We start from the raw sequence: 26,893 nt of genomic DNA on the forward strand, positions 1-26,893 counted from the left end.
AAGGAAGGAAGGAAGGAAGGAAGGAAGGAAGGAAGGAAAATAGATGGGGGAGGGAAAGGTGGAAAGAAACCAACTTTAACTTTAAATGCCTTCTCCAAGCTGCTAGCTGGGTGGTGGGGGCTTTGAGAGCCACACAATACATGTGAAAGAGCCACATGTGGCTCCCAAGCCGCAGTTTGGCCACCCCTGCTCCAAGTCATCCGTTTTCTCCAAGGGAACTGATTTCTGTAGTCTGGAGATGACCTCTACTTGCAGGGGATCCTCAGGTCCCACCTGGAGGTTGACATCCCTAGGTGGAATGGATGATGGAGACCAAAATGTCAGAGCTTCACGAGGGGCTGTCCTTGAAGATGGTTTGGAATCTCCAGCTGGTTCAGTGACCTGACCTGGATTGGCCAGGCTAGGCTGATCTTGTCAGATCTTGGAAGCTAAGCAGGGTTGCCCAGGTTAGTATTTGGATGGGAGAACACCAGGGAATACCTGGACAGGGGTGCAGAGGCAGGCAATGGCAAACCACATTTGAATGTCTGTCGCCTTGAAAACCCTGAGGGGTGCCACAAGTCAGCTGTGACTTGACTCAAAACGTACATGAATGATAAACAGAAGCATCCTTTCTATTATCCCTGTAGGGAATGGTTGCTGTCAATGTTCCCTCTAAGCTGCAGAGTCTTGTGAGCAAAAATTCTACTTTGTGAGCCACTGGTATTAAAGTTCTGAGCTCCTGCATAAATTCTTGTGCTCTGGGGTCCTCCTTCCTGGACTCGGGCAAAAATGTGTGAACTGGAGGCTAAAAATCTGTGAGCTAGCTCACGCTAACTCAGCTTAGAGGGAACACTGGTGACTATTCTTGTATTGTGAGTGGTGGGATAAAAATACGTTAGAAAAGATATTTTACAGAACAGTAGGGCTCTTTTTGTAGCAGGAGCTTCTCTCCATATTAGGCTATGCCCTCTGATGTAGCCAATCCTCCAAGCACTTAGAGGGCCTACCATAAGCTCCAGGAGGATCGACTACATCAGGGGGCGTGGCCTAATATGCAAAGGAGCTCCTGCTAGAAAAAGAGCCTTGAGTACTATTACACTATACATTTCTCCTGTTAAATTAAGTGGAATTTGTTCCCAAAGAAATTCACAGGGGTCTCTTGACTCTTTTTTGGTTGTTGTTCCAAATTCATCTGAGAACCGTGGATGTGTCCAGCAGAATGAGAAGCGTCCCTTTTATCGTTCCCCCGAAATTTCATAAGCAAGCTTGGATTGACATGACGAATGGAGAGCAAGTTCAAGATGACAGCGATCTGTATGTGACCCCCGACTCTGGGCCTCGATCTTCTTTCCATTCCTTAGGTAGGTTGACACGGATCCGATGAGTGAAACTTTTTTAGGAACTGGACTGCGTGTTATATTGACAATACCGTATTCTTCTAGGGAATCTTCCGTGCCTCGTATGTACAGAAAAGGAGGCTGGTGCTTCCTTTTCTTCGTCGTGCTGGGTTTCCAGCACTGAGTAGAGTGTAGCAACCCTAACGCTGGGGGGAAAGTATTGAGTTACTCCGAACTGAGTTACTCCAGTTCAATCCCATCGACATCAATGTGTTTAGAGTAGGGGTGTTTAGAGTAGGTGGGGGCAGGGGATCCCCCGGTTTGGAGACCCTCCCCCCGCTTCAGGGTCATCAGAAAGCGGGGGGGGGGGGGCGGAGGGGAAGGAAATGTCTGTTGGGAACTCTGTTATTCCCTATGGAGATTTATTCCCATAGAAAATCATGGAGAATTGATCTGTGGGTATCTGGGGCTCTGGGTGGGGCTGTTTTTGGGGTAGAGGCACCAAATTTTCAGTATAGCATCTAGTGCCTCTCCCCAAAATACCCCCCAAGTTTCAAAAAGATTGGACCAGGGGGTCCAATTCTATGAGCCCCAAAAGAAGGTGCCCCTATCCTTCATTATTTCCTGTGGAAGGAAGGAATTGAAAAGGTGTGCCGTCCCTTTAAACGCGATGGCCAGAACTCCCTTTGGAGTTCAATTATGCTTGTCACAGCCTTGATCTTGGCTCCACCCCCAATGTCTCCTGGCTCCATCCCCAAAGTCCCCAGATATTTCTTGAATTGGACTTGGCAACCCTAGTTTAGAGTAGAGTAAATGTACATAGGATTGCATAGCCTTATGCCGCTCTCACTCTCCTCTTCTCCGTGGGGCTTCCGTCGGATTTCACACTATCTGCCCCGGGCCTGCAACTCGCTCCACCTCTTTCGCGCAGCAAACAAGATCCTCTAAAAATCTGTTTCTTTCTTCCACGTGAAAAAGGCAAAGCGAGTTGCAGCCCCGGGGGAGGTAGTGTGAAATCCGACAGAAGCCCCCGGAGAAGAGGAGCGTGAGAGCGGCATAAGGCGATTGGGGAATCAGTCAAAGAGAGGTATCCCATTCAAGGAGCTAACACCTTATACCAGGGGTAGCCAAACTTGCTTAACGTAAGAGCCACATAGAATAAACATCAGATTTGAGAGCAGCAAGACGTGAGCATCAGATGTTTGAGAGCTGCAAGACAATGAGGGAAGGAAGGAAAGCACATAGATGGGGGAGGGAGGGAGAGGTGGAAAGAAAGCAACTTTAACTTTAAATGCATTCGTGGCTTGGAGAAGCGATTTGAAGAGACAAATGCCTTCTCCAAGCTGGCCAACAGGGCAGTGGGGGCTTTGAGAGCCACACAAAATGTGTGAAAGAGCCACATGTGGCTCCCGAGAAGCAGTTTGCCGCCCCTTCCTTATACACACTCCGAGTGATGTAGCACTCTCCCATGTTCAGGCATGCTGAGTTGCTGACACCAACAAGAATTTCTGTTTCTCTCTCTGTGCTTCTGTGTGCGTCTCTCTCCCTAGTACGTTTTGCGGGATAGGGTGGGGAATAAGTAGAAACTAAATTAAATTGTGCATTGGGTATCTCACTGTGTTGATTTCTTCCTTGTTGCGAAGCTGGAGCATACCAGGTAGGAGTCATCAACCCGGAGCTGTATAAGTTCCCGGAGGACAAAAGTGAGACAGACTTCCCCGAGGGCTGCATTGGCCGGCTGTGGTTCTCACTGGAGTATGAACAGGAGTCAGAAAAGCTCCTTGTCTCCTTGATCAAGGCTCGGAAGCTGCAGCCGCCATCTGCCTCCTGTAGCCCCTTTGTGAAAATCTACCTGCTGCCGGACGAAAGACGCTATTTGCAGTCGAAGATCAAGCGCAAAAATCTCAACCCGCAGTTTGAAGAGGATTTCGTTTTCCAGGTAATCTTTTATCGCGGTGGGTTGTGGCGTGGCTGTGATGCGGTTGATGTTCCCCGGGCATCCGATAGATGGAAGTCAAATGACACCTGGTGTTGGCAGCATAATTAACACAGCAACGGTGCACAATCTGATTAAAGTGTAGATAAATGTTTATTTAGGAACTAACATGCTTGATAGGAAAGAGGAGAGACAGAAATAGGTTCCTGTCTACATCTCTAGCTGAAAGCAGGACCAGTGCGTGGGAGTAGGCCTCGTAGGAAGCTGCCTAGGGTGCCAACTGACCTACAGGGCGCTGCTAGGTGCCCCCTCTGCCCACTTGCCTCTGAACCCCGGCGGCATGTGTGCTTGGAGCGTATGCACCACCCGACTGCTTTTGCATTCTCTAGGTCTGTGCTTCCAAAGCACAGACCCAAGGAACGCAAAGGCGACCACCCCCAACCCCGTCCAGTGGGGGGGGGCGTAGTTGTCTTGCTTGGAGCCAGAAAGGTGGGGATGAGGCCCCTCTGGGCCAGCAGAACCCCCAGCTCCAGCCCTGGCTGAGGGAGAGGGTAAGACTGAGTATGGAATTTCCAAGAGGAAGGGGGAAATTGCCCTGAGAGTAGCAATCTGGAGACAGACAAGGAATGACAACTTATCGGGGGAGAGAAGGTGCTGTCCTTAATATCCCATCTAATTGTCTTCTTGCTGCCCCCTTCAGAGTCTTCTTCTGTGTTCACCAGCCACTGCCTTCACCAACATCTTACAGGCAAATGCGTGCAGTGGAAGCCTGGTGACCCTTTGGTGTAGTGCAGGGGTGGCCAACGGTAGCTCTCCAGATGTTTTTTGCCTACAACTCCCATCAGCCCCAGCCATGCTGCCTGGGGCTGATGGGAGTTGCAGGCAAAAAATATCTGGAGAGCTACCGTTGGCCACCCCTGGTGTAGTGGTTAAGTGCGTAGACTCTTATCTGGGAGAACCAGGTTTGATTCCCCACTCCTCCACTTGCACCTGCTGAAATGGCCTTGGGTCAACCATGGCTCTCGTAGGAGTTGTCCTTGAAAGGGCAGCTGCTGGGAGAGCTCTCTCAGCCCCACCCTCCTCACAGGGTGTCTGTTGTGGTGGTGCTGAGGGGAAGGTAAAGGAGATTGTGACAGCTCTGAGATTCAGAATATAGGGCAGGATATAAATCCAATATCTTCTTTTGTTTTTTGGTGTGCAAAGAACCATTTTTTTTTGGGGGGGGGGGTTAAGAGGGAGTAGAGAAGTGATTGGAGAAGGTGTCACTTCCCCCTTTCCCTGCCTATCATTTCCTTGCTCCAAAAAGCTTTTTCCCAACAGCTCTTCCTTCAAGGATGGAAAACAACCTCTTTTTGACCCAGAATCCTTTGTTTGTCAACTAAAATTAAGTTTTCAAAGATTTCAGGTTTTCACGGCTGGTAACATCATTAGGGTTTGTAGAATCTTTCAGGCTCAAGTGCCGTGTTCTACTGGAGAAAGTTTTTCTTCCAAACGTTTCGTTCTCAGCTGCGGAGAACATCCTCAGTGGCATTGCAGCCGGAGCAGGCGCTCTGACCTTCTTGGCGTTGACGTACAGCAGCCAAGAAGGTCAGAGCGCCTGCTCCGGCTGCAACGCCACTGAGGATGTTCTCCGCAGCTGAGAATGAAACGTTTGGAAGAAAAACTTTCTCCAGTAGAACACGGCACTTGAGCCCGAAAGATTCTACAAACCCTAAAAATTAAGTTTCATTTTAAAGTGTATTAAGAGGGAAAATGGCTGACCCCTGTTGTTTCTGCATGAGTTTCTGCTCTTGTCTTCTGACTTGAAGGAATTCTTGCCCCAAACAGAGAAGCAGCGGGCACCCTCTTCTGGAGATGTACAATTCCAAGCGTTGTAACCTTTCCCCAGAAACCCGTGCTTAAAAAATTGCTTAATTTAGACATGAATTCCAATTTTGTTTTAATGTTCTGATGGCTACTATCCAGGTTTCCAGTAACACCTTACATCAGAGGACGCTGAAGTTTTGCGTCTACCATGTGGACAAACAAAAGAAACACATGCTCTTAGGCCAAGTGATGTTCCCCCTAAAAAACGAAACCTTGAGCGGAGACAACAAAGTTGTCATCTGGAGAGACTTGGAAGCAGAAACCCTGGAGGTAGGCGACTAATTAAAGGTTAAGTTCATTAGAGAAATGCCAGGGTGGCTTGTTTTTAATTCAGAGCTCTCCCACCTAGTCAGCGGGTGGTGGGATTCTAGAAAATCCAGTGTACGATATGGACTAAAAGGAAGCAAATTCTCACAATGTATAGGTTAGTATGGGGATCATGTACAAAAAAGTAAAAGGTATTTGGAAAGTGTGATTGGGACAATAAGTCATATCCCAGAGCAGGGGTGGCCAAACTGTGGCTCAGGAGCCACATGTGGCTCTTTCACCCATATTGTGTGGCTCTTGAAGCCCCCACCACTCTGGCTTAGTTGGCTTGAAGAAGACATTTGCCTCTTTAAATCACTTCTCCAAGCCAAGCCAGCCAGCAGCTTGGAGAATGCATTTAAAGATGCTTTCTTTCCACCTCTACCTCCATCCCCTCCCAATATTTCCTTCCTTCCTTCCTTCCTTCCTTCCTTCCTTCCTTCCTTCCTTCCTTCCTTCCTTCCTTCCTTCCTTCCTTCCTTCCTTCCTTCCTTCCTTCCTTCCTTCCTTCCTTCCTTCCACCATGTAGCTTTCAAACATCTGATGTTCATGTCTTGCAGCTCTCAAACATCTGGCATTTATTCTATGCGTCTCTTGCGTTAAGCAAGTTTGGCCACACCTGTTACAGAGTAATCTGTTCCTTGTGATTGTGTTTTTCTGGTGTGCTCAGGGGACAGTTCAAAATACAAACACTGAATAGGTCAGCCCAGGGGTAACATGATCCAGCTAAAGTTAAACATGTCCAGATCCTACCAATGAGCATTTCCCCCTTCTCTGCTGAACGGCTTCCTGCATCTCTTCCAGACAGTGCCGGATTAAACCGTGCGGAGGCCCCTAGGCAGTTGAAAACTCGGGGAGAGGGGCCTCGCAAATTATCTTCTAATATCTCTTGCAGGCATCTTCTCAAAAGCCCCTTTGACAAAACTCCGGGAGAGAGGCAGAGAGAGGCAAATCAACCAGGGGCCCCTAGAGGCATGGGGGCCCATAGGCAGGTGCCTACTCAGCCTATTTGTTAATCCAGCCCTGCTTCCAGACAACCAGTCCTGACCTGAATACACATGGTTATTAAACCCTTCCAGTTAAATTTGACCAGTGGGGTGAGTTGGATGTGCATGAAAAGCAGTAACATGGAAAGAAGGACTCCTCCCAAACCAGAGACTTGCGAGTGGAGGTCATTTGTTTTCTTCTCCTTTAACAAATATTGTGCTATTGTATGCAGAAGAGCACTTCATTACTCTCCCTGAGACCCTGGGATGGCTGTGGAAAGATGGTGAATGGAACAAAGACACATTTGTTTGGTTTTTAGGGTGAAGGGCAAGAAAAACACACAACGCAGGATAGATCTGCATACGGATGTCGCTTGTTTGTAGTAATTCCGTCACTGGATCCAGGGATGCTCAAATGCCTACCCGTTTGGCTGACATCCTCTTTGCGAGTTTATTTTATTTTATTTATATCTCGTCCTCCCCGCCAAGGCAGGCTCAGGGCGGCTCACAGGTTAGGGTCAAACAATGACCAGTTGAGATAAAACAGCAATAAAGCAGAAACATAAAACAATTATTAAAACATCAATATCAGTGCAATCATTCATACAATGATCGCCAATGGCGAGTTGGTCAGTGTTTGATGCTCCAAAGAGGATCCAGGGGCGCCAAGAGAAATCTAAGGTGATGTTTAGGCTTATGGGCCTAATCCATTGCTATAGATGTTACCATTATGAGAACGCATGGTGGAAGAGTGCCATTTTACAGGCCCTGCGGAACTGTAAAAGCTCTCGCGGGGCCCTAACCTCCTCTGGCAATTCATTCCAGCAGCTAGGGGCAGCAACAGAAAAGGCCCTGGCTGTAATTGACTTGAGCCTAGCTTCTCTGGCGCTGGGGACTGTCAACGGGTTTTGAGACCCGGACCGAAGTGCTCGTTGGGGCATGTGCGGAGAAAGGCGGTCCCTCAGGTATGCAGGACACTGCTCATATAGGGCTTTAAAGGTTAAAACCAGCACTTTGAAGTGAATCCGGTACATTATTGCAAACAGGCAACTGATTTTGTGTTGGGTTCGTAGACCGTGCTGTGGATTTTTGGCAGCCTGCTTTGCCCTCCTCCTTTTTAACCCATTGCAGGACAGCGGGATCCGCTTTTCATACACGCATGTCCTAACACAATCAGTTGACTTCCGCTCCTCCTACCCTCTCTGCTCCACTCAGCAAGCAGTCGTTTAATTAGACCATTAAATCAATCAGGAATTGTACAAATCAATCATAAATATACCCTGTGTCCTTTTTAAAAAAAATCCCACTGTTCAGTGTTTTCTAATTACCCCTTAGTGACGTTAATGGCTGCCAATCTCTGTAGATCCCAAACAGAGAATCACCGTAGAGAGTGGCAGGTGAAAAGCCACAGTTTCTGTAAAAACCGGCCTCAGTACAATGAAATACAGAAAAATATTACATGTATTAAATACAATCATTCACTCTCAAAAATACAAAATTTACAAAGCATCAGGGCATTTTTTGAGCAGGAATGCAATTCTGACTGGCTTGGTGTCAGGGGGTGTGGCCTATTATGCAAATAAATTTCTGCTGGGCTTTTCCCACAAAAAACCCTGTGTGCAACAATGATGGTGTCAAGGGGTGTGGCCTAATAAGCAAATGAGTTCCTGCTGGGCTTTCTGTAAAAAAACCCAACAACCACTGCATAGCATACCCTACTGGATGAAACAATAAGGCTCAAGGAGCTGGATAAAATATTTAGAGAAGTCCAAAAGGATCAGTCGCAGTCCAAAAGTTGAAATTCTTCCAGGTCCCAACTAACTTTCCGTATCCAAACAGCTTGAAAAAGTGATACAGTCTTTCTGTATATAAACAGCTTGGAAAAATAGTGAGCAGCAATGAGGTAGTACTTTTTAAATTCCCCCGTTTCACAGATGCTTTATCTAGCTTCCAACCATTCAACTAGGGCATGGCAAGAACAACCAATTTACACACACAACTAAGTGTCAAACCTCACATGCCTTCCGTCCAGTAAGGCATGCTATGTAAATTTTGTATTTATGAGAGTGAATGATTGTGTTTAATACATGTAATATTTTGCTAAATTTCATTGTACTGTAGCTGGTTTTCATGGAAACTGTGGTTTTTCTCCTGTCAATTTTTGTAGATCAGCATGCATGCAGATTTGTAAAAAGCAAACTTGTTCAGCGGGCATTCGAGTAATTTGGTCGCAGACCTAGCAATTGGTTCACATCTGATATTCACAGTCAAGCACGCTAAGTTCGAGTGTCAAACACGTTCAATGCGAGATTGCGGAATCACTAGATGGACTGTGAAGCCCTTGTGCAGATTGCATGTGAAATGATAGCCTGATGTCCATCCAAAGCTCACGCGGATCTGACACAAACTCCATTCACTCCACATGGCATGGCCAGGTTTGTATATATGAATGCTCAACGTCAGCTGCTGGGGTGGAGCCAGTGTGGTTAAGAGCGGTGGACTCTAATCTGCAGAACCAGGCTTGATTTCCAAGTTCTCCACATGCAGCCAGCTGGGTGACCTTGGGTCAGTCACAGTTCTCTCAGAACTCTCTCAGCACTACCTACCTCACAGGGTGTCTGTTGCAGTGAGAGGAAGGGAAGGCGACTGTAAGCCACTCTGAGACTCTTTGGGGTATTGAAAGGCAGGATATACATAAATCCTCTTCCTCCTCTTCTTATTCTTCCTCTTCCTCCTCCTTCTTAATGGCTACTCACTGGAGGAAGGCTTCCTACATGCTCACTGGAGTGGTAGGATCCATTCCACTGCCTCAGGATATGTGCATTTGTGCACACCACTGTGCCTAATGTGGAAAGGAGTAGATGTATTGCTTCTGTTTTGGAATCTCATTGGTTTTGCCCTATACAACCCTAACCTCAGACACTGTCGTGAAGAGAAGGACTGTACATTCGATGAAGTGACATTTTTACAAAGCTGCTGACCAACGTTCTTCTCCACTTAAAGCCTCCGTCAGAACATGGCGACATCCAGTTTTCTCTCAGCTATAACGACTATCTGGGCCGCCTCACGGTGGTGGTTCTGAGAGCCAGAGGCCTGAAATTCCAGAACGACAGACCGACTGCCAGTAAGTATTGTGGGAAATTTAAAGATATGTTGTGTTTTTGAGCAACGTTTTTTAAAAAGTTGTTGGTTTTCTTTGCTCAGACTCTCCCTAGAAACTAAAGTGACTAAGCTGAGGCTATCATTCCATAGGATCCAAAACAGCCAGTGTATTTTCTTTGAGCAGGAACGCACAGGAATACAGTTCTGGTTGCCTTAGTGTTAGGGGGTGTGGCCTAATAAGCAAATGAGTTCCTGCTGGGCTTTTTCTACAAAAAAAGCCCTATGTGAAACAATGGTGATGTCAGGGGGTGTGGTCTAATATGCAAATGAGTTCTTGCTGGTCTTTTTCTACAAAAAAGCCCCGTGTGAAACAATGGTGATGTCAGGGGGTGTGGTATAATACACAAATAAGTTCCTGTTGAGCTATTTCTACAAAAAAAAAGCCGCGTGAAACAATGGTGATGTCAGGGGTGTGGCCAAATAGGCAAATGAGTTCCTTCTAGGCTTTTTCTACAACAAAGCCGTGTGGAACAATGGTGATGTCTGGGGGTGTGGGCTTAATATGCAAATAGGTTCCTATTGGGCTTTTTCTACAAAAAAGCAGTGATAAGCAGTGTTGTAGTGCTGCGTGTCAGGCACGGCGCCTGGCAGCTTCAAGGAAAAGGAGAGCCATGTGCACCTTTCAGATTAGTTTCCAGCCCTTCCTCTCTGCACTGTTTGAGTTCCTTGTGCTCCCATTCTGGTAATGGCCAGGGATGTTCCTATAGGAATTCTCTCTATATGGGCGCTTCACTCAGCCCCGTGGCGCAGAGTGGTAAAACTGCAGTACTGCTGTCCCAGCTCTGCTCACAACCTGAGTTTGATCCCAGCAGAAGCCGGGTTCAGGTAGCCGGCTCAAGGTTGACTCCGCCTCCCATCCTTCCGAGGTCGGTCAAATGAGGACCCAGCTGCTGGGCGGGGGGGAAGTATAGATGACTGGGGAAGGCAATGGCAAGCCACCCTGTAAAAAGTCTGCCAAGAAAACGTCATGATGTGACATCACCCCATGGGTCAGTAACGACTCGGTGCTTGCACAGGGGACTCCCTTGACCTTCTTTCCAAGTAGGATTTGGCCATGCATTTGTGTGTGTGTGTGTCAAGGGCCATCACATCACAGCCAACGTACGGTGACCCCAGCAAGGCAAGCGAGAAGCAGAAGTGGTCGGCCATTGCCTTTCTCTGCAGAACCATCCTTGGTGGTCTCCTTCCCATGCACCAACCCTATTGAGCTCCCAAAACCTGGCAAGATTGGGTTACGGCTCATTGGTACAACATCTGCTTGGCATGCAGAAGGTTCCAGGTTCGATTCCTGACATCTCCAGTTAGAAAAGATCTGGCAGTAGATGATGTGAAAGGCATCTGCCTTGGAGACCTTGGAGAGCTGCTGCCGGTCTGAGTAAACAATACTTACCTCAATGGACCAGGGGTCTGATTCAGAATAAGCAGGAACTCCTGCATATTAGGCCACACCTCCCTGATGTAGCCAATCCTCCTGGAGCTTACAGTAGGCCCTGTATGAAGGACCTTGTAAGCTCTTGAAGGATTGGCTACATCAGGGGAGCGTGGCCTAATAGGCAAATTTGTTCCTGCTACAAAAAGAGTCCTGAGTATAAGGCAGTATCGTCTGTTCATGAGTCCCATGCCATGCCACCTTAATCCCCGTCATGCCCTTCATACTTGCAATATTTAGGGTAGCTGACAATGTTTGACAGCAAGCATGCGATGGGATTCAGTCATACGTGACACACATGCCCGAATTATCGTGTGAATCTTGAAGCGTCCCCAGATTAATATTATCTGCTCCTTCTGCTCTGGATGTAAAGCAGATAAATAAATAAAGCAGTCCTATTGTGTGATACAGGAGTCCTGTGGCGCAGAGTGGTAAAGCTGCAGTCCTGCAGTCCAAGCTCTCTGCTCACAACCTGAGTTCGATCCTGGCAGAAGCTGGGTTCAGGTAGCCGGCTCCAGGTTGACTCAGCCTTCCATCCATCCGAGGTCAGTAAAATGAGTACCCAGCTTGCTGGGGGTGGGGAAGTGTAGATGACTGGGGAAGGCAGTGGCAAGCCACCCTGTAAAAAGTCTGCTGTTGAAACATTGTGATGCGACGTCACACCAGAGTTGGAAACAACTGGTGCTTGCGCAGGGGACTACCTTGACCTTTATTGTGCGATACAGAATTCACATCTGAATTTTTAAATTTCGCATTTAAAGTCAGAGTGTCGGAACAGGCGAATGTGAATGATGAGGAGTATTTGTCACTACATATTTCAGTTCTGCCGACTAGATTGGTGTCGGCTTTCGTGAAAACCCCGCACATCTTTGACTGGGTCTCTGATTTGGCAGTTCAGATCATGGAGGCTGTGCTGGACAGTAACAAAAGCGCATCGCGATTCATCTTCCGGAAAGCGCTCCGTATTTTTAAAAGCAAACTGAAACCAACGCGTTGTTTCCCACTGAAAACTTCCGGCCCACTCGGATAATTTTCAACCTCATCTTTTTTTCCCCCAGGCGTGTTCGTCAAAGTGTCACTCATGAACCACAATCAGTTCATCAAAAGCAAGAGGACTTCGGCTGTCCTCGGATCCCCTGATCCATTGTACAACGAGACGTTCAGCTTTAAGGTTGACCCGACGGAGCTGGACACGGCAAGCCTAAGTCTGTCCGTGATCCAGAATGGTGAGGAAAAGGGTAAGGTGCAACATGGAATCAGTGGTGCTTTGAGTATCATGGCGTCCTGGGCTGGAGGACGCAGCTTCTTAACCAGGGATGGCATACTGGGAAAACTGAAGGTGGGAGATGGGTTTAGTAGGAGTTTGAGAAATTATGTTAAGAAAGGATGGGTCGTTAAAGCCCTATATGGCTGAGGACCTGCCTAGCTTAGGGACCGTCTCTCCCTATATGTTCCCCAGAGGGTACTTAGATCTGGAAGGCAAAACTTATCGGTCCCTGGCCCGAGAGAGGCAAGACTGAAAACAACTAGGGAAAGAGCCTTCTCAATCGCTGCCCCCATTGGTGGAACCAACTATTGGAGGAGGTCAGAGCCTTGCGGGATCTTGCCCAGTTCTGACAACATTATTTCCGTTAGCCTTTAACTGAAACTGCTGATATATTAGCTTTATAGGATGCCTAGGAATACTGAACACCATCTGTAATTAAATGGTGATTAGCACCAAATTGTTTTTTAATTGTTTTAAATGTTTAATTAATGTTCAATGTAATTGTTTATTGTGATTTTGTTGTGTGCTGCGAGCCACCCTGAGCTTGCTTCGGCAGGGAGGGCGGGATACAAATCGAATAAACTGGCTATTTTGTATATTGTTGGTGTTGGCTGTGGGCATCACACAGCTCATGAGGTCAGGAGATTTGCACCACCACCTTAAGAAGAGTTGCGACCCTAAGATATGATCACCATCTTCAAGTATTTGAAGGGCTGTCATAGAGAGGATAGGGTGGAATTGTTTTCTGTGGCCCCAAAAGGTAGGACCAGAACCAATGGGTTGAAATTACATCAAAAGAGTTTCCGGCTCAACATTAGGAAGAACTTCCTGACCTTTAGAGTGGTTCCTCAGTGGAACAGGCTTCCTTGGGAGGTGGCGGGCTCTCCTTCCTTGGAGGTTTTGAAACAGAGGCTAGAGGGCCATCTGACAGCAATGAATATCCTGTGAATTTAGGGGGAGGTGTTTGTAAGTTTAGAGCGGTTCCTCAGTGGAACAGGCTTCCTCGGGAGGTGGCGGGCTCTCCTTCCTTGGAGGTTTTGAAACAGAGGCTGGATGGCCATCTGACAGCAATGAATATCCTGTGAATTTAGGGGGAAGTGTTTGTAAGTTTCCTGCATTGAGCAGGGGGTTGGACTAAATGACCCCGGAGGTCCCTTCCAACTCTATGATTCTATGACCCTTCTATGCCCATTGGTCAATGGGCTTAGAAGGACGTATATCTGTGTAGGATGGCACCGTCGGCCATCTTGTTACGTACAAACGGTCCTTGGGGGTGCAAACTGGCAGCAATATGGCTGTTGACTTTTCATCATGCTATTTCCTCTTCCATTTAGAAATCTGTTCACTGGGCCGGGTGGTAGTTGGGCCCTTCATGTACACCCGGGGCAAGGAACTGGAACACTGGAACGAGATGGTCAGCAAGCCGAAGGAGCTGGTGAAGAGGTGGCACGCACTTACAGTGAGCACCTGAAGGACCAAGATTATCTTTGCAAAAGAGATGCTTTCTGCCTGCATCAGAGAGACTTTCCACTGTGCTAGAGACAATTTGGTTGTGTCTCTTGGATGTATCATAAACTCAAGTTTCTAATGGCTTTCTAGAAGCTTAGTGGCTAGGTTAGCTGGCCACAATTCTGAAAAGTCAGCCTCCCAACTGGATCTCAAGCCCAGGACCCACACAATGGCTGAGTGGAAACTTCTAAATTGGCGAGAGAGTGGCGTGTCCCCCTTTCTCTTTCTGCCATAGAGTACGAAAGCTGATGTGCTTTTACCAAAGGTCTACCCAAGCATGATAGATGGATGTGAGTTTTCCAACAATGTTAGGCTCCATAAATCCATTGCTGAAGTATGTCTAAACCTGTATTGGCTTGCAGTGTTTGTGCTATCGCTTTTAATGCCTGGGTATGGTTTATCCTCCATTGAACCAGCATGCAGAAGGGAAGGCTATGTACGTGCTCACTTCAGCAGCAAATATACTAAAACTGGAATGATACAGAGGAGCCCCTGTGTACTATTGTACGTGAGAGCCAGTTTGGTGCAATGGTTAAGTGTGCAGACTCTTATCTGGGAGAACCGGGTTTGATTCCTCACTCCTCCACTTGCAGCTGCTGGAATGGCCTTGGGTCAGCCACAGTTATTGCGGGAGTTGTCCTTGAAAGGGCAGCTGCTGTGAGAGCCCTCTCAGCCCCACCCACCTCACAGGGTGTCTGTTGTGGAGGGAGAAGATACAGGAGATTGTAAGCCGCTCTGAGTCTCTGATTCAGAGAAGGGCAGGGTATAAATCTGCAGTCGTCTTCTTCAAATGCATATGTCCACCGAGAACAAAGTTTCAATATTTCCTCTGAAGTTCCTAGGAATCTCGTTTCTTTTTGTTGTTGTTGTTGTCACAATAAACTCAGACGGCAGACGCGATGTATGATGATGTCTTACGCTCACAAACAATACACAGGGTTGCATCAACAACGGAAAAGACAATTCAATTTCAGCTCCCTGTCGGGGATTTGGACCGGTGACCTTTTAAATCACCAGCCAGCTATGGAGAGAATTTTCAAAAATGCTTAGTTGAAACAGAACAGGCTTCCTTCTTCAACAGGATGCTGCATTAATTAATTCAGTGCGCCCAGATTAGAGCTTTCTTGAGAGAGAGCAAGCCCTTCCTCTCGATTTCCTCTTCAGTACACTGCGAGGGTCAAAAGAAGAGGGGGCGGGGGGAATACAGAAAGTAGAAGCACTGCAATATCTGGGATACAGATACAATTCCAGTGCAGAGGAAATGTTACATATGTAAGTGCTATAAAGTTGCAACCAACTTCTGGCAGCCCCAGCAAGGGACTTTCAAGGCAAACAAGAAGCGGAGGTGGTTTGCTACTGCCTGCCTCTGCAGAGCCTTCCTTGGTGGTCTCCCACGCAAGTACTGACCCTGCTTAGTTTCTGAGATCTGACAAGCATGGGCTATACCACGCCACCTTCCCTCTCTTGTTATTAAACCCTGCGTGTGGCCTCAAGTTGCAGTCAACTTATAGCAGCCCTAGCAAGGGGTTTTCAAGGCAAGTAAGATGAAAAGGTACTTTGCTATTTACTTGCTTTACTCTGCAGGGTGTTGCTTGGTGGTCTGCCTTCCAAGTACAAGATTTGATGGGATCGGGTTGAGGAAATGTTAGCCTTTTGCACACTTTGATGTGCAACCCGGGCATTCGTCTCTGGCATTCGTCTCTAACCCTTTTCATATTGTGTTACATGTGAACTGAAAACGGGTCCTGGTAAACTAGAGATTACTACCAACGAGAGCTTTTTTGGTAGAAAAAGCCCAGGGGGAACTCATTTGCATATTAGATCACACCCTCTGACATCACCAATGTTTCACACAACAAAAGCCCAGCATGGACTTATTTGCATATTAGGCCACATCCTCTGACACTAAGCCACCTGGAACTTCATTCCTGTACGTTCCTGCTCAAAAAAAGCCCTGCTTCCAACTATTTAAAGACATATGAACATATGAAGCTGCCTTCTACTGAACCAGACCCTTGGTCCATCAAAGTCAGTATTGTCTTCTCAGACTGGCAGCGGTTCTCCAGGGTCTCAAGCTGAGGTTTTTCACACCTATTTGCCTGGACCCTTTTTTGGAGATGCCAGGGATTGAACCTGGGACCTTCTGCTTCCCAAGCAGATGCTCTACCACTGAGCCACCGTCCATTTGCACACCTTCATGACAGAGATTTGCACTGGTGCATATATAATACAACCTATGGTGAATGTGAGGCAAGAGGGGAGGAAGAAGAATGGACTAGGTGCTCCCCAAACTAGTTCCCGTTTTGTAAACCATGGAATTTCATCTCCTTTGGGTCATAGGAGTTTCAAAGCTACCTAATTTCCAGAACAAGCTAGATTTGTGTTCTCTAGCACTGTAGAGACGAACAGTTTTTGTTGGTCTCTATGGGAAGGCAACGGCAAACCACCCCGTAAAAAAGTCTGCCGTGAAAATGTCGTGATGCGGTGTCACCCCAGAGTCGGAAACAACTGGTGCTTGTGCAGGGGATGACCTTTACCTTTTATGGTGAATCTGGACCTGAATTTGGCATTCTACTGCAGATCACTATGAATACCCTCTGAAATCAAGCTCCAGAAGAAACTGCTCAGGGTTTTCCACAGAATCTGCTGAAATCTGTTACCCATGTTATAATTAGCTGAATATTCAGGGCTTTTTCTGCAGCAGGAACTCCTTTGCATATTAAGCCACACACCCTTTATGTAGCCAATCCTCCTGGAGCTTTCAGTAGGCTCGGTACTAAGAGCCCTGTAAGCTCTCCGTGGGTTGGCTACATCAGGGTGTGTGTGGCCTAATATGCAAAGGGCTTCCTGCTACAAAAAAAAGCCCTGTGAATATTGTATCACACATAGAACTAGGGTTGCTGGCTGTGGCTTGGGAAATTCTTGGAGATTTGGGGGCGATACTTTGGGAAGGGACGTCTGTTTCTCCTAGACTCTAGAGTATACCATACAGACCGTCCTCTGAAGTCACCATTTTCTCCAGGGGAACTGTAGCTTGGAAATTAGTGGTAGTTCTAGGAGAACTCCAGGCCCCATCTGGAGCTTTTGGTGACGCTGACAACCCTACTTAAACTATGAAAAAACATAGTTGATACATTATTACGTTGTGGAGAGAATAAGGGCTGTCTGTGCAGGTACGGTGTGGTTTTACTTAACAGTGCAATCCTACACACAGAGTTACTCTGGTCGAAGGCTACTGAATCCAACAAGCTTAAAAAGGTAAAGGCAGTCCCCTGCGCAAGCACCAGTCATTTCCGACTCTGGGGTGACGTTGCTTTCACAATGTTTTCACAGTAGACTTTTTATGGGGTGGTTTGCCGTTGTCTTCCCCAGTCATCCACACTTCCCCCCCAGCAAGCTGGGGACTCATTTGACTAACCTTGGAAGGATGGAAGGCTGAGTCAACCTGGAGCCGGCTACCTGAAACCAGCTTCCTCTGGGATCGAACTCAGGTCGTGAGCAGAGGGCTCCGACTGCAGTACTGCAGCTTGACCACTCTGCGCCACGGGGCAACAACAAGAAGCTTAGACTGGCTAAATTTTGCATAAGGTTGCAATCTCTCCAAGGACATGAACAGGAAATATGACGCGGAGACTGCGTCCCACTTCCTTAATTTTCTCTGTATTTTAAGAAATATCAACTGCAATTATGTTCTTAGATTTTCCAGGAAATGGAGGAGTTTTGAGGGAGAGCCAACAGAAATAAAAGTCAGACCTTTTTTGTGCTCTGCCTTTAGGAATCTAGCCGTCAATGTGAATGCATTTGATTGTCACTTGAAATAAAGCATACGGACTCCTGTGATCTGTAATATATTGTATTTGTTTGAAAAATAAATGCTATTAAGGCTTGGAAAGTAGTAGGTTTGCCGTGCTGGGTCTCCCGTATTTGTGCCACGTCTAAAAATACACATTTCATGTGATGAAACCAATAAAGGAGTTGGACCAGTCTCTCACAGATTCCAGGCAGCGATCGGTGGGATAGTAAAATGTTTGGAGGAATGGTTTGGCCTTAGAGAGTTGCCAGGCTCCAGGTGGAGCCTGGAGATATCCCAAAGTTACAACGTATTGCCAGACTACAGAGATGTTTCCCTGGAGAAAATGACAAGTTTGAAGGGTGAACTCTATGGCACCACATTCCCTCTGAGCCCCCTCCACTCCCCAAACTCCACTGTTCCCAGGCTTCATTCCGAAATCCCTAGGAATTGCCCAACTCGGAGATAATTGCCTAAGGCCCTCCAGCAGTTATCTGAGGCTCAGATTTGAGAGTACAGCTCTGAGGGAACTAGTGACTGACTCAAGGTCACATCAGCAGGTGCATGTGGGGAGTGGGGAATCAAACCGTCTTCTCCCAGATGAAAGAACTTGTGACTGATTCAAGGTCACATCAGCAGGTGCATGTGGGGAGTGGGGAATCAAGCCCTCTTCTCCCAGATGAAAGAACTTGTGACTGACTCAAGGTCACATCAGCAGGTGCATGTGGGGAGTGGGGAATCAAGCCCTCTTCTCCCAGATGAAAGAACTTGTGACTGACTCAAGGTCACATCAGCAGGTGCATGTGAAGGAGTGGGGAATCAAACCCTGTTCTCCCAGATGAAAGAACTTGTGACTGACTCACCCAGTGGAGAAAAAAGAGGATTTGCTCTGTAGCTCCTATGCAACTGAGCAAGCCTTGCAAGGCAAGCTGAGATGCAGAACGAAGCAAGAGAGGGGGAGAAGGAAGTAGACAAGAGCCAATAGCTCGGGGGCCAGATGGAAGTCCTCTGGGGGCCTGATTTGGCTTCGGGCCGCATGCTTTTGTCTGAAAGCATTCCACTAGCAACCTATTGGACTATTTGGCATAGGGGTGGTATTTCCATACAGGAAACTACACAAGGCAGAAGAGATAAGAACTTCCCATCACTGTCCTAAACCCAGCCATCCCCCAGCATCTTGTGAAGAAAACTAAAGGACTCAGGAGCAATGTTCCCTCTTAGCTGAGTTACTCTGAGCTAACGCACATGTTTTTGTCTTAGTTCAGGAAGGACGGCCCCTGAGAAAACTGAATTTGCGCAGCAACCGAATTGCTCGCTCCCAATTTTGACGGCAGCAGCTCACAAAGTAGAATTTTCGCTCACAAGACTCCACGGCTTAGAGGGAGGACTGGTCAGGAGATACAATTGCGATTCTGAGCCTCAGTCTGTAGTTGAACAAAGCAGGAGTCAAGTTGCATCTTTAAGACCAACCAATTTTTATTTAGAACGTAAGCTTTCGTGTGCTCTTAAGCACACTTCATCAGACAAGGAATGTGCTAAATTCCTTGTCTGATGAAGTGTGCTTAAGAGCACACGAAAGCTTACGTTCTAAATGAAAATTGGTTGGTCTTAAAGGTGCAGCTTGACTCCCACTTTAACGGCTTCAGACCAACACGGCTGCCCGCTTGGATCTATCCTCAGTCTGTAGTGTAGCTTTGTCCATCGTATCTCCTTTTTCAAGGAAGAAAGTCCAATAAGTGGATTTGGTGCTTTCTCCATTTATTTACCAGATTTCCTTTGCTTCTGTGTACTAAACAGAACCAAGGTGCTCCATTCCCTGGTTTGAAATAAAGTTTTCACAGAAAAGGAATGTTTGTTTTGTAATACGTATGCACTTCTGCAATGGCACTTAATTCTCATCCAAGAGGAGGAGGACTTCTGGTAGGACTCCTCTGATATGAGTCAACAGCTTTATTTGGCTTGTTAATAAAATAGGTAAAATTGCACTCAGTGGGCACTAGATGAAAGGCTCTTCACGGAAAAATGATCAGAATTCTGGTACTTCTGTTTTGCAATGTGTTTGAACGTTTAGTGGCCAATTGCAAAGTAAACATTACAAATCTCTGTAGAACGAGACCAAGATAGAGATAGGGATTGACAGAAAAAAGGTGGAGGAGGCAGAGTCGGGAAAGATTTCATGGGCAGGACATTAAAAATATTGGCGGTGCTTTCCGAATACTTCAACATGAATCGATCTCTGGGAAATTTCTGATGTCTAAAGGACAGAAGAGAGAATTTTCTGGTCATAAAAATTCATTTTATTAATATTTGATGGGAAGATCTTGCATAGAAATAATTATGATTCATAAATAATTACAAATAAAAACTGAAAATCTGGAAGATTTGATGCACTTAACTAGGAAAACAAAATTTCAATTTCATTAATTCATTTCAAAATATTTTCTCAGGCTTTTCTTTCGCTGTTTGGGGGGAGCCGGCTGATCAGTGTTGTTAAGAAATCAGAGATCAATATGCAAACGCAGCAGGTGGAAGTTCTTCTCCAAAGGACAGCTGTTTTCATCCAGAACAAAATGGCTCCTAATTTCCAAAAGATAGGATGCTTTAGTGTCTGTGACCAGAGAATGGCACAGGTCTGCTACAATCATGCCGTAGGTGGTGTCCAAGAAAGGCTCTGCAAAAGATAAAGAAGAAAAAGCTATTAGAATTATATCCCACCCTTCACTCCGAATCTCAGAGTGACTCACAATATCCTGAGAGCCAGTTCGGTGTAGTAGATAAGTGCGCGGACTCTTATCTGGGAGAATCGGGTTTGATTCCCCACTCCTCCACTTGCACCTGCTGAGATGGCATTGGGTCAGCCATAGCTTTCATAGAAGCTGTCCTTGAAAGGGCAGCTGCTATAAAAGCACTCTCAGTCTCACCTACCTCACAGGGTGTTTGTTGTGTGGGGGGGGAAAGGTAGAGGAGATTGCGACCGCTCTGAGACTCCAAGATTCAGAGTATAGGGTGGGATATAAATCCAAAATCTTCTTCTTCTTATCCTTTACATTCCTCCCCGCACAAAAGACATCCTGTGAGGTGGATGGGGCTGAGAGAGCTCTCACAGAAGCTACCCTTTCAAGGACAGCTCTGTTAGAGCTATGGCTGACCCAAAGCCATTCCAGCAGCTGCAAGTGGAGGAGTGAGGAATCAAACGCGGTTCTCCCGGATAAGAGTCCGCAAACTTAACACCAAAGAATGACATGGCCAACATTAGGACACCTCTCTGCTGTATCCCCAAGAAAAGTTCTTCTCTCTGGACACACCTCCTCTGAGAAATGCAGGGAAATTATACACAAAACTCCTTTTCTTTAGATGAAGTCCTCCCCAGTTCCTTTTTCTTGAATGTGGGAGAGTCTTGTGTAAATCCTGGACAAGACGGTCCTTTCACATCTACCATTTTAGAACTGGACAAACGTTTGAAACAAGAAGCACAGACTTTGCTGTGAGGCAGAAGCAAAGCCTGCCTCTGACATTAGGTTCCTGCGCTCCGCCGGGGAGGGTGAAAGGGGGACATTGTATGAGAATCTATATTTTTCTGATGGTCCGTGACTGTAATAAGCTAATAGACTGTTTTGAGTATGAGGATCTACAGAACTGCAGAGATCTTATAATTAAAAAGCAAATGCCATTCAAATACATCAAAATGTGAAGTTGCTAATGCACTCAGCAAAATAATAATAATTATTATTATTTTATCTGTGCCTTTCATAGTGGAATCTTGAAACATTTTATAGATCCCATGTTGGAGGAGAACAAAAGCTGAAAAATCCTGCTTACTGAAGATAGACTTACTTTAACACTTCGGAAAATGGTTATCTGTGCTATTACTTATATATTTTATATATTATCTTTCCCTCAATGATGCAATTCTATCTAGTTTATCTAGATAGATAATTCTATCTAGGTTTTTTTAACATTTTATTATTACATTTAAATAGGAACTTTTAATTTTTAACCCTCCAAGAGCTCACAGGGCCTACTGTAAGCTCCAGGAGAATTGGCTACATCAGGGAGGTGTAGCTTAATATGCAAAGGAGTTCCTGCTACAAAAAAAGCCCTGTGAATTTGTTTGCTAGTATACCTGCTAAAGGAGTTCCTGCTACAAAAAAAGCCCTGTGAATTTGTTTGCTAGTATACCTGCTAATGTTCAGTTTTGTCAGCTGGATCTGGTCATGGACTGTAAAAAAACCCCAAATCTGAATCTTCGGCAGCACAGATGTGGCTCCCCTGTATCGTCTGGCATTTAAAATGCCATGAATGGCAGCACTTCCACTGGGTGTTTTGAACAATCAAAGTGCTTCGAAAGCATTACCAGGAACTGCTGAAATGGCTTGGTGAGGAAGGTGTATGCCGCCACCTCTGTACTGCAGATGGGTGTGGATGAGACTGGAACCAGGGGCTTAGCAACTGTCATAAATTCCACAAGCTCTCTTAAGCACATAACCTATGCTAACCTGTGCGACACCTCCGAAAGAGCGTATGCTTGAGTTCTAAAGTCTGGTTGGCATGGTCAGGAATCTACCAAAGCACACAGTCTGGGAGAGGGGCCTGACCCATCTATAGGCAACATCTCAGGATCTTGGGGATGATCTCCCGTTTCCTGTGCAAGTGTGTGTGAGGGGGTGCTGAAGGTAGAGTTGCTGGCACTGATAGAGCTAAAAAAGATACGTAAAATTTGCCCTGGAAGAAGAGGGAGGGGAGTGCTTCCAAGACCCCTCCAAACCCCAGCCATGCCTGTCACCACGGATACTTCCCCCACGAGGATAACCCTGTAAGTGACCTCTCTTGTTGACTGTTTTAAGAAATGTTAAGCAAAAGGATGAAATGCAGGACAACTGCCAGTTCACATAATCGCCGTCTGAGTAGTCTGGAGCCCGTGGCCACCTGTTTTGTCTCCTCAGAGACATTCCCAGAGCCTTACCTATGGTCTTGTTCAGCCAGTCTGCGGGAATATTGAGGAATATTTTCTCCATCAGGTCTGGCACCACACGCACAGGGACGTCATATCCCCCATCCTCTACCGTCATCAACGCGGGTCTGAGGAAGGAAACAGGATGAGAGCCTTATGGGAGCATGCATGTCTAACGGTTTGGCGTTTCTTATGATTTTAAATCTTACGGATTAAGATAATTATGGATATTATCACTTTCAGCCAGCTCCTGTTATGTGGCAAGGAAATTTTGTTTTCTTTAGACTTGACTGAACGGTTGCGTGAGAAGGGCCGGATTTGAACGAGCAGCCAAAATGCGCTTCTGGATAATAGAAAGAGACGGTTATTATTTCCTGCCACCTCCGCTTCAGCTGAAAAGAAAATGTGAGATCTCTGCTTATGAGAATCTTAAAACACACACAAATCCAAGGCTCAAGGACTGCTTGAAAATTGGAGAGGCAGGAAATCTACCTCTCTATGTTGTTGTGAGGATAAAACAAGGGAGAGGAGAATGACAGAAGCTCCTCTGGATCTCCACTGGGAAGAATAATAATAATAATAATAATAATAATATTTTATTTTTATATCCCGCCCTCCCCGCTAGGCGGGCTCAGGGCTTCGCTTCTAAAAAGAGAGAGCCTACATTTAAGAGCTTGCCTGAAAGCCGCCCTTTTCTATCCTGAAAGCCTTTCTTTTTTTTTCATAATTAACATTTTATTAGTTTTTTGGAATATATATATACACACATATATATAATTAGGGTTTGTAGAATCTTACGGGCTCAAGTGCCGTGTTCTACTGGAGAAAGTTTTCCTTCCAGACGTTTCGTTCTCAGCTGCGGAGAACATCCTCAGTGGCGTTGCAGCCGGAGCAGGCGCTCAGACCTTCTTGGCTGCTGTGCATTGAGTGGGGCCAGGGCTGCTGGAGAGCACAGCAGCCAAGAAGGTCTGAGCGCCTGCTCCGGCTGCAACGCCACTGAGGATGTTCTCCGCAGCTGAGAACGAAACGTCTGGAAGGAAAACTTTCTCCAGTAGAACACGGCACTTGAGCCCGAAAGATTCTACAAACCCTAATGATGTTACTAGCCGTGAAAACCTGAAATCTTTTATATATATATGTATATATATATATGTATATGTATGTATGTATGTATATATTCATCTATATATTTTCAGAAACAAAATATGAAAAGCACAAATACTTACATACATATAGTAAAATGTCATACAGTAAGACACATAAAACTGTACAGGTATACAGATATAGGCAGAATTAAAGCAGCATGTAGAAAAGCAGATCGATCAAACACGTTGACGAAGTACAAAAAATATATCTTTCCACTGAGCGAGGTCAGAATTTATGCAGAAATAAAATTATAAAAGTAATTTTGTATCGAAAAGTCAGCCAATCGATATAACATATAGTACAGTAACAGAGAGTACTGAGGTCGGGATCACAAAACTTCCTTACTGTCCCTGGGCCGAAAGAAGCCCGCTTGAAAGCTACAAGAGAAAGGGCCTTCTCTGTTATGGCCCCTACATGGTGGAATCAGCTACCGGAAGAGGTGAGGGCCCTGCGGGACCTTGTTCAGTTCCGCAGGGCCTGTAAAACAACCCTCTTCCGGTTAGCCTACACCTAGCTTGAGAATTTTAATGCAACCTGCCAGATCTCTGTATATATTGGAATATTTATTAATTTTTATGGTTTTATCTGTTTTAAAGTTATTCCCTTACATGTTTAAATATTGTTTAATTTATGTTGGATCTAATGCTGGAAGCCGCCCTGAGCCACTTGTGGGAAGGGCGGGATATAAATTCTAAATAAATAAATAAATAAAAAATTAAACGAAGAAAATTGTATTAAGGCATTGAAGTGAACGTATATTTGACTAAATACGTCGTGTGCAGGATATTTCCAAATTACCGTTAAGGTGTAGACCACAACCAGCACAGATAAAAGGAAAAGGAAGACAAAAAGAAGAAGAAGAAGGCCTTTCTGACATACCCAGAACAACAAAGGCTAAGGAATGACAGTATAGTACAGTCTACATGTTCAAATGCATTACTGCTGCTTTAATCACTACCTGCTTGTGCACTGACATATATTTCCAGGATCATGTCTCTGGTCTTTCAGCCTTTTTCTAGATCTCCAAGGGGTACAGTTGGGGCGGGGGAAGAGTCTCTCTCCATGTTTCCCAACCACATGTGATTATCCTCCAGGCACACTTCTATTGTGAGGCATAAAAGCGAGCCAGGACACAGGCTTGTGTGCTGTATTTTTCAACTTTCTAATTTAATCTGGAGCATATTCAAAATCAGACATAGCTGCTAATCTTATCCACTGGTCCACAGCCAAAACATCACACGCTGTCCAATGGAAGGGGGTGGCCTCATATTGATGCTTTCGCTTGATCCTTTCTCACAGAAGTGAACAAACATCACTCATTTGTTGGTATGGACTGTCTGATTCTAGAATAAGTACCAATGTAAACTGAGGGTCCAGCCCCATGGTGCAGAGTGGTAAAGCTGCAGCACTGCAGTCTGAGCTCTCTGCTCACGACCTGAGTTCAATCCTGGTGGAAGCTGGGTTTTCAAGTAGCTGGTTCCAGGTTGACTCAGCCTTCCATCCTTCTGAGGTCGGTAAAATGAATACCCAGCTTGCTGGGGGGAAAGCGTAGATGACTGGGGAAGGCAATGGCAAACCGCCCCGTAAAAAGTCTGCTGTGAAAACGTCATGATGCGACGTCACTCCAGAGTTGGAAATGACTGGTGCTTGCATCACCTTTACCTTTTTAGATTGAGGGGATGTAAAAACGGACTTTGTTCTGCATTTAGTTTGTTAGCGACATTCTGGAATATCACTGCAATACATATCACCTACACATAAGTATCACGAACATATACATTGTGTATACTGCTGACACCTAGCACTGAAAACTAGTGCTGTGGATGAGCCCAGGCTCAAACTAAGCCTGGGAAAATAAGCAAAACGATAAAAACTAAGCATTTCCAGACAGGCCTCTGTGTGTGGCTGGACCATCAAGCTGATCACATGATTCAGAATAAATTAAAGTAAAAAATAAATATACTCAAGCATATCTCTCCATAGCCAGTCCTCAAGTCAAGGGCATTCTCAGCTTTGAAGTCCCGGACACTTGACTCTTGGCGCACTCTAATCGGGCCACCCTCCCTGCGCAAGCAATTAACGCGAGCAGAAGCTACTGGCACCCGGGGAGCTATTTCGGTTCCCCACGAACGCTTCAGATCAATGATAACTAAATGGCCGTTTCAAAGAGAAGCGGGTCATGCGCTTCATTTAAGAACACAATCAATAATTAACGCAGGACGGTCACTTCTAATTATAGCCTTGTCGGATCGTGTTAATGTCACCAAGAAAGGTGTGCTTTGTATAAATTGATGCAGCTGTTTGGTGAAAGCGAAACACACACCTCGCTGCAACGTACGTTCGGTTTCAGCCGCTACCGCTACTCTCTCTCCAACCACTCTGTGCCCTTCCTCTTTCCTCGTCATGCTAGACAGAAGATAGCAGGTGGTAACAGGTTTCACCATTTGAAGTGGTCTCTCTAGCATACTCCTTGTATGTTGCGACTCACAGTTTTTTGAAATTTGCACTATTCACACCAACTAAACCAGGGGTGGGGAACCTTTTTTCTGCCAAGGGCCATATGGATATTTATAACATCATTCGTGGGCCATAAAAAATTATCAAAAAACAGTGCTCTGCTGAAGGAGAATGATTCAGGCCAGCAAAATTAATGCAAATAATTGTTTTTCTATTTGAAGTCATGCGGGGAGAGCCTGATCTGGTACACACACACACACAGCCTGCCGCCCTAGGCAAATGCATAGGTCCAGGGCTTTTTTGTAGAAAAAGCCCAGCAGGAACTCAGTAGCATATTAGACCATATCCCCTAATGTTAGCATATTAGGTCACACACTCATTAGCATATTAGGTCACACCATCTGGGATAATCAAGTGCAAACTGAACTGTGACAGTAACTTTTCCAGGTCCTGCAGCAATTCTGGCCGGCCGGCCAGGCCCCAGGGAGGCTGCCACACAGTACATCTGGGCCCTGTGATCCCTGCCTGGCCCTGGGGAGGCTGCTGCACAGCACGGCTGGGCCCCACGATCCTCGCTGGCCAGCCAGGCCCCAGGGAGGCTGCCACATGGCTCAATCCACGAGGGCCACACCAAATTACCTCGAGGGCCGCGTACCTCTGGACAGAGGTTCCCCACCTCTGCTAGACCAAAGATAGCAGGTGGTAACAGGTTTCACCATTTGAAGAGGTCTCTCTAGCATACCCCTTGTATGTTGTGACTCACAGATTT

At 46.1% G+C, this 26,893-nt stretch overlaps 2 protein-coding genes across 2 annotated transcripts in view; one reads left to right on the top strand and one right to left on the bottom strand.

Moving 5' to 3' along the window:
• LOC132573544 (synaptotagmin-15-like) overlaps positions 1-14,712 on the top strand; it is a 29,030-nt gene extending 14,318 nt beyond the window's left edge. The window contains exons 3-8 of the mRNA XM_060241059.1: positions 1,198-1,343; positions 2,963-3,258; positions 5,221-5,391; positions 9,417-9,537; positions 12,063-12,242; positions 13,606-14,712. Of these exons, the coding sequence (XP_060097042.1) occupies positions 1,198-1,343; positions 2,963-3,258; positions 5,221-5,391; positions 9,417-9,537; positions 12,063-12,242; positions 13,606-13,742 (1,051 nt within the window). The 3' untranslated portion in view covers positions 13,743-14,712. The remainder of the gene's footprint in view (positions 1-1,197; positions 1,344-2,962; positions 3,259-5,220; positions 5,392-9,416; positions 9,538-12,062; positions 12,243-13,605) is intronic.
• A 5,132-nt stretch (positions 14,713-19,844) lies between these two features.
• SHLD2 (shieldin complex subunit 2) overlaps positions 19,845-26,893 on the bottom strand; it is a 78,939-nt gene continuing 71,890 nt past the window's right edge. The window contains exons 8-9 of the mRNA XM_060241054.1: positions 22,534-22,649; positions 19,845-20,241 (exon numbers count right to left, since the gene is read on the bottom strand). Coding sequence (XP_060097037.1) covers positions 20,069-20,241; positions 22,534-22,649 — 289 coding nt within the window. The 3' untranslated portion in view covers positions 19,845-20,068. The remainder of the gene's footprint in view (positions 20,242-22,533; positions 22,650-26,893) is intronic.

Source organism: Heteronotia binoei, chromosome 6, assembly GCF_032191835.1.
Source record: "Heteronotia binoei isolate CCM8104 ecotype False Entrance Well chromosome 6, APGP_CSIRO_Hbin_v1, whole genome shotgun sequence".
NCBI lineage: Eukaryota > Metazoa > Chordata > Lepidosauria > Squamata > Gekkonidae > Heteronotia > Heteronotia binoei.